Source organism: Lactuca sativa, chromosome 9 (assembly GCF_002870075.4).
Source record: "Lactuca sativa cultivar Salinas chromosome 9, Lsat_Salinas_v11, whole genome shotgun sequence".
NCBI lineage: Eukaryota > Viridiplantae > Streptophyta > Magnoliopsida > Asterales > Asteraceae > Lactuca > Lactuca sativa.
The window spans coordinates 77450523-77453738 of NC_056631.2; the positions used below are offsets into that span (position 1 = coordinate 77450523).

Below are 3216 nucleotides of genomic sequence, written 5' to 3' on the forward strand. Positions count from 1 at the left end.
CTAGATATGATGATAATATTAACCGAATAAACAAGTGAAAATTAAACAGATTCACCTATTTTGTAATTAAGGCATGAAAAACGGATCTTCTTTGTTCTTGTAAATCTCAAACAACTGCTTTGAATATTTAAATGCAAGTGTCATGCATAATTCACTCCCCTTTGTGTCATATCTTCTCAACTCTTCAACTGTTTTGTTCAAATCACCACTTGAGTCTCCATCAGTAAAAATTTCAGCCACCTTACTAGCCCTATAAACATTATAAATCATAAATTATAAATTATCAATCTTTATTAAAAAAAAATAAACTCACGTTAATACATTAGTCTGACTAAACCCTCTTGCATTTTGATGTAGTGTTCCATTACATTCTTTCTCATCTTTTGTTTGTTGTTTATAAAGAACACAAACAGCCTTCATACACAATTCAGGATCCTTCTTAGAATCAGCTAACATATCTCCCTCTAAATCCCACTTCAAATTCAAATCCTTTTTGCTTCTAATCTTGTTTAAAGTTACTTTAAATTCATTTGATCCATTTGCAGAATCAAGAATGATGTCATCTAATTTTCTCAGCTTCTTTAAGGGTTGCCTACTTTGTTGGGTTAATCGGATTCAAGTCTAGTTTTAAGAAAGTTGCCTTTTATTAATTCTCAGTTTTAGATTAGGAGTCAAAGTGTTTTATTTTATTATTTTAGAAGTTTGAGTAGTTTTCAATTTCTTTAGTATAAATATAGGACGTGTCTTTTCTTAATTGTATTCAGAATTTAGTTTAGCTTATTAATAAAGCTTTGACAGCAAGTAACTTCCGTTGTTTGATTACCTTTAGTCTTACACTTGGTATCAGAGCAAGGTGAAGACGTTGCCGGTTTGAGAGTCGGTTTCAAGAAAACCGTAGCCTTTCACTGTGGGGCAGACGCAGTGGGGACCGGGTTCGGTTTAAGGGGGTGTGATTCGAGGTTGATTACAAAGCAACCCCGGTTTCTTATCGGGTTTGTGAGAGACTAACCGGAGGCGCGGAGTAAACGAACGGGAAGACGTTAAAGCGGGAGACTTTGAATCGGTTCGTTTTGCGGGTGACGGAAGACGGTAAAGGTGGTTGTGACCTTGTCTTGTTGTTCGGTGGAAAAGTGCTCTCGGAACAAGTTTGATTAGGTCGGGGTTGTCAAAAAAGGAGAATAAGTTCTTGATCGGTTTGTTCGTGATAAGGGGATACCGACGTAGGTGCGTGAAAAGCGGGCAGGAAGGATCCGTCAAAGCAGGTGGCTTTGGATTCAGTTCGTTTGACATGATTGAAAGAAAACGGTGAAGCGGGTAACTTTGTTTTCTTCGTGGGTGGAGTTGCCTCTTTGAAGAACGGTAATTGAAATAAAGGAAGAGATTGGACAAACAACATGGTGTGAACATTATGGCGGTGGAAGTTCAAATCGGGTGGCTTTGGATGTGGCTGGGGAGAGGTCGTGAATCCTAGAAAAGTCTAGATAGTAATGAACATGTCCAACGGGATGTCATGGTATATGTCACATGTGTTGTCACCAATTCAAATGGGTTGTTAGAAGACTTTTAACGTGACCAAGGTGAAGGTCGGGTGTCCGGGAAAGATCGAGAATCGGGGATGGTTCGAAAAGATGGTGATTAAACATTGTTTTGAACGAGTGGCTCGTATGTCAAATCCGATTAAAGGGGTGATTGTTGGGTTAATCGGATTCAAGTCTAGTTTTAGGAAAGTTGCCTTTTATTAATTCTCAGTTTTAGATTAGGAGTCAAAGTGTTTTATTTTATTATTTTAGAAGTTTGAGTAGTTTTCAATTTCTTTAGTATAAATATAGGACGTGTCTTTTCTTAATTGTATTCAGAATTTAGTTTAGCTTATTAATAAAGCTTTGACAGCAAGTAACTTCCGTTGTTTGATTACCTTTAGTCTTACATACTTTCATCTTCTTTAACTTTCTTTATGAGTGTGCAAATTGGAGCATCATCATCATCACTTGTTTCATCTTCGCTTGCAACTATTCTGCAAGATCTTTTTCTTTTTATAGAAACTTGAGACTGCAGTTTAAAACAATCCGTATGATCTTCATCAGCGTTCTTCAAAATTGAATTAGAATGATTTTGAACTTTTGGGATCTGATCATCGTAACTTACATCTTCATCACTAATATCGATAATTACAGAAGAAAGGGGAGGGGCAAAACCTGGAATTGATGGGGCAATGTTCTTATTGAAGCTTCCATCGTCTTCAAATGGTAATCGCTTTTTAACTTTGCTACAATTTTCATTCATGCCCTTCATGTTCAGCTTTGACTCAAATTCACAAACTTGTGACACCAATTTTTTGACCTTTTCCTTCCATAAACGAAGCTCAATTTCAGCTTTTGCTTTCTCACGTTCCAAAACCTTGTTTTTGATCGTTAACCGAAGAAACTCATCTTTTTCGTTTTCTTCACATGTTAGATCAATTATCGTCATTTTCCCCTTTTCTTCATTGATCATGACCTTCTGAAACCTTGCGATCTGCTCCTCAAGTTCCTTGTTCCTTTTCTGTAAGTTTTCGACCTCAGCTTTCAAAATCAAGCACCCGATTTCATCCAGTATGCTCTTTTTTTCTATTTCTAGGCATCTTTTTCTGTTATTGTCTAGCTCCTTAGCAAAATCAGTTACGAGAGCCATCTTTTTCATCACTTTAACATTCTCGACATGGCTTCCTTCATCAAGGAAGTTAACAATCACTGCGTTCCAACAAACCCTAGGTCCGAAATTCAGAAAAACAGAATAACCATAATGCCAACAAAGATTAAATAAAGAAATAAACAAAATTTGGACAGCTGAACATACAATAATAAGAGTGAAGATTACAAACCATCAACCATGCCCTTCGGTAAGTCTGTGAATCAAGCAAAGCATTCATCGGAGTGAGTGTGTTTACTACAGCCAAATGGCTAAACTAACTTTACTTTTTCACTTTTAATTCTAAATTTAGTATTTTATAAGTTTTGAGTTTTTTCTTAGTAAATTTCCATGAATTTTCAATATTTTTGTTAGTTTAGTGATTAGTTTCAAATAAATTAATATCCAACTAGTTGTGAGACCCGTATATTATACGGGTTGATTAAAACAAAATGTTAAATACAAACGATTAAATGAGAAGTTTATTTGAATTTGAAATTTGAAATAAATAAAAATTATGAGAAAAAAAACATGCAAAAAATAAATAAG

At 35.4% G+C, this 3216-nt stretch overlaps 1 protein-coding gene across 1 annotated transcript; it reads right to left on the reverse strand.

Annotated features, from left to right (window-relative positions):
• On the reverse strand, nt 1-2940 carry LOC128129017 (uncharacterized). Its single transcript, XM_052767732.1, has 4 exons — nt 2861-2940; nt 1928-2746; nt 314-595; nt 1-250 (listed from the first exon to the last, which is right to left on the reverse strand). The coding sequence occupies exons 2-4, from the start codon at nt 2677-2679 to the stop codon at nt 67-69; spliced, it is 1218 nt and encodes a 405-aa protein (XP_052623692.1). The 5' UTR covers nt 2680-2746; nt 2861-2940; the 3' UTR covers nt 1-66.
• Between the last annotated feature and the right edge of the window lie 276 nt (nt 2941-3216).